Raw genomic sequence first — 4,135 nt, 5'->3', positions numbered from 1 at the left:
CTGTCCAACTGTCCTAGCTAAGGTCCAGTCAAAAATCAGCTATGCCTTGACCAGATTAGCACAACAATCTTACTAATCTGTGTCCTAAGCAACAAGAGATAGCTATTGTCATTTAAGCCACTAAATTTCAGGGTACTCTGTTATGCAGCTGAAGCTAACTCATACAGTCCTCCCACTCAAACTGTCACATACCTTGTATAGCCTGCTCTCCTTGGCCTACATTCCTATGTGAGGAATATTTATTTTTAAACACAGAACACTTAGCTGCTCCAAGGCCCAGTGGGAGACTGGAATAAAAAGGTTATATCTCGGCCAGTTTATGCTAGAATGGTGACACTCCAGATGTGGCCTTTGACATTCCCCTGGTCCCCCCTCCCTGGACATGTCACACAGTCCTTAAGACCCAGAGAACCAGCTGCGAGTACCCTTCCCACCTGTGTGCAGGGGTCTGCGGAAGGGCGAGTGTGTGAGGTGGCAGGACACATACCAGGCACACAAGCTCCACAGGAAAGATCCTGCTCCCACGTTCCCAAGAAGAGAAGGGCAGGGAGTGACTCACCGAGGGCACGGGTAAACTGCCATGCCGGCTGAGAAAGGAGTTAGAGACGGACACACTGAGGCCCTGAGTGGCACTGCCGTCCTCGGGGGTGAAGGCCACTTTAGTTTGCTGGACACAGTAGGAGACAGAGGAGAAGGAAGAAGCAGCATAGGAGGCCTGCTGGGCAGAGGAGGAGAGAGAAGGCAGGGAAGGAGGGAGAGAAGCGGAGAATGGTCAGGTGTGCAGGGACAGGCCACGCAGGCTGCTGCCTAACTCTGCTCAGGGACATTCTGAAGAGGCATCGAGACCCTAGTCCAAGCCACCTGAAGGAAAGGGAATCTCCTCCCTACACTAACTCACACCAGCTGCGTCCACTGGACTGAAAGCTGGTCGGCAGAAGAACAGGTGGGCTGGAGCCACACAGATGGGCAGACTCAGGGCTCTGAGCTGCTCTTCTGTGGGGAGGGGACTTGGGTGGTCACGCATGCTTTCCCAGCATTCACACTGGGTGTCAGGCTGCCTGGGCTTTGGTGTTATCTGCACCTTTATCATTTGTTTGGCTGTGGACGTTACTTAAAGACCTCCAGTGCCTTGGACTTCTCGTTTGTGAGATGGGGTAACGCCGTCACCTCTGCTGTGGGACCCGGGACCCCCCATGCCTCGGCCTTTCCTCTATGGCAGCAGTTCTCAACCTGTGGGTCGTGACCCATAGGAACTGTATTAAAGGGCTGTGGCATTAGGAAGGTTGAGAACCACTGCTCTATTGGACGGGTCAGCCTGTGAAGAGGCTGGCTATGGCTCCTGAGATGGAGAAGCTTGCTTGGGTAGCCTCAGACCACTGAGTGTAGGAAGGCTCAGGGACTCCTGGCACCAGGCTGAGCTCCAGATACCACAAGGAGTGACCTATGGGCATCTGTCTTCCAGTGGCAGCTGCCTCCCAGAAAACTTGGAATGGCACCTTCACATCCTCTTGCAAGGATACAAGATGGCTCAGATGCACATCAGTCTCCTCTCTTGTTAGGATGCTGCCACACTACCTGGCATAAGAGCACAATGGCACATGGAGCTCTGCAAAGGTCAGGAGGCCCTTCTGGGGTACACTCTTCCTGTGGTGTGTGGTTTGGTGAGAGGCTTTGATTCTAAACCTTGACTAAGACCTCCAGGGCTTGTTAGCAGGTAGCACAGAGAAAAACGTTGGGAGGCACACAACAGGCTTTCTCAATCTGCCCGCCTGCCCAGTTCCAGAGACTTACAGGTCGCCCACGGTGGAACAGCTTAGCCTGCCTTCTGAGCTGACTTGTGCTCTGTTACACACATGGGAGCCCTCGCCACAGGAGCATCCTTGAAAGGAGGAAGGTGCCTGTCTGAAACACAGACTGGCTCTGTTCAGAGCTATCCCGCTTCAGCAGAGCTTGTTTTCACTGGCCATACCCAGCCAGGCTGGGACATAAGTCACTCCACATAGTCAGACCCATGATGTTAATCAAGTCTGCAGATGGCTGCGCACAGATTGTGCCCTGTGCTCTGACTGAGTCCTTCCTTTCTGGGAGGTCTATGCTGGAGCCACAGAAGGAAGAAAAACTACAAGAGGCTGTCAGCAGAGAAAGCAAACACTCTGTGAACAACTCTGTCCCAGTCGCATCTTAGAAGGCAACAAAAGCACCTGGGCAGGAGATGGCGCATCCAACACCCAAACCTAGGGCTGCCACAGTCAAAAGAGGGTTAAACATGCCCCTAAGGAGGGTCGTTCTCTCGTATGCAGAGCCCTGCTAGGATGGGATGTTCCGGTCTCAGGGCAGTGCAGGGACCTAAGACTGGGAGGGTGCTGCTTACCAGCTGCCGTTGCTTGGGGGGCAGGGCGGGTGGCGGGGCCAGCTCTTGCATGGAGTCCGCTGTGCTGAAGGAATCATTGAAGCCATAGACCTCCATGAGGAGCTTGTTCTTCTGCTGGTAGATGTGCTCGTTCTGTGGAGTCTGGTAGAACATGGAGGGCTGCGGCTCTGAGTAGTCCTCGAGCAGCTGCATGTAGGCCAGCACTGCGGGCAGACGGGTGGGGCTGGGCGGCTGCGGGCTGCTGTGTAAGGAACCCCTGCCCCCATTCTTCCCACGGCACTCCTATTCTTCCCACAGCACCCCCATTCTTCCACTGGGAGTACCAGAGCACAGGATTTTCAGGGCAGTGAAATCATATCCTGGGTGACACTGTGATGGTGGAGACATGTCATTACACATTACCTTAGAGGGAAGAGCCCTAACGTAAACTCTGGACTTTGACAAGAGCTGGGAAGTCAAAGAGCCTTGGGTTTGGAAGCAAAAGACTTAAGTTAACGTGTGGCTAACTGTGGTCTCAGCCACCTGCTGAGCTGTAGTTTCTTCTTGGGTCACGTCCTAAGTGCCACGAACATCTACTCGGAGGAGCTGAGATTCAAATCCACGAAAGAGTGGCAAGGAGGGCTCTGCAGTACTGAATTTCGTATTTCCAAATAATCACAAAGTTGGGGGCCTCATTAGACACTTAAACTGGTCAGAAAATTAAGGATGGACAGTGACACAGAGCTGAGAAGACAGTCACAGAGAGAGTTCATCTCTTTCCTGCACTGTATCTAGGGTCGGGGTACAGGAAGGGCTCCCTCTCTCTGGGTATGTCCTTCATTAAAGGAAAGGTTTGAATTACCTTCTTTATTTAAAAGAGTAAGTAAGAAATGTATCAGCTCAGTAATGGCCATTAAAGGGATGGCTCCCCAGCAAGGGCTGCTGCTGCCCAAGGAAAAGTACAGCACCCACCCCCAGGCTTGTCCCACAAGGCCTCCCCTTTAACACTGTACTACTGAGGACACCAAGTTCTAGAGCGAGATGCAAGCCCAGGAAGGTGATCCTGAATGCCCATCAGCTGCTCCCAGAAAAGACCAAACACAACTACTTCTAGCTGCCTTCTCAGGAAAACTGTGATCTTTTCAGGAGGTCTCTGAACTCCTGATGTTGAAGCCCTGCAGATCTGCTAACCAAGCACAGGGAAACCACAGCCATGGGCTTCATGAAGCTTGTCTGGCACATGGGACTCATGGGGATGCCCTTGGCACAAGGAACTGGGATCATGATGACAAGGCCATGCTGTGATGCTGGGACCAAGCACATATGAACTTGGTCCAGCATAGCCGCTCACAGGGGATGATGATTATTTCCTTTGTTCCCTCAAAGCAATCTTGCGAGGAGGTACTTTCCACAAAGTCACAAACTAGAGCTCCCAAGAGTCCCCTCAGGGAGTGAAGAGCAGGCTTGGGGCTTGGACAGAGCCTCAGGGTATCCCAAGTTTGGGGTTCTATTACAGGGTATAGGAGAGACTATCTCTACATGGGGTTCACTAGTGAAATCTGATGGGAACTCAAGGAAAGAGGGCCGAACTCCTTCCTCCTCAGCTTGGAGGACCCACTGCAACCTGCTGTCACAACACGGCCTGGCTCGGAACCCCAGCTCTGCCACCATTTTCTTGTTGATCTTGGGGAAGTGCTCAGTTCCTCTGAGCTCTAGTTTATCTATAAAGTAGGAACTAGAAACATCTGCTGCAGGTGGATGCAAGGACGGTTCATGACAGGCACG

At 52.6% G+C, this 4,135-nt stretch overlaps 1 protein-coding gene across 1 annotated transcript in view; it reads right to left on the bottom strand.

Annotated features, from left to right (window-relative positions):
* Window positions 1-4,135, bottom strand: part of RAPGEF1 (Rap guanine nucleotide exchange factor 1) — a 39,679-nt gene that overhangs the window by 33,463 nt on the left and 2,081 nt on the right. Inside the window, exons 2-3 of the mRNA XM_023516137.1 lie at window positions 2,372-2,574; window positions 560-718 (exon numbers count right to left, since the gene is read on the bottom strand). Of these exons, the coding sequence (XP_023371905.1) occupies window positions 560-718; window positions 2,372-2,574 (362 nt within the window). The remainder of the gene's footprint in view (window positions 1-559; window positions 719-2,371; window positions 2,575-4,135) is intronic.

The sequence above is a fragment of the Otolemur garnettii genome, unplaced genomic scaffold (assembly GCF_000181295.1).
Source record: "Otolemur garnettii isolate 467f Iridium unplaced genomic scaffold, OtoGar3 scaffold00087, whole genome shotgun sequence".
In the NCBI taxonomy this organism is placed as follows: domain Eukaryota; kingdom Metazoa; phylum Chordata; class Mammalia; order Primates; family Galagidae; genus Otolemur; species Otolemur garnettii.
The sequence above is the reverse complement of the archived record's forward strand: the minus strand, read 5'-3'. Positions and strand labels throughout refer to the sequence as shown.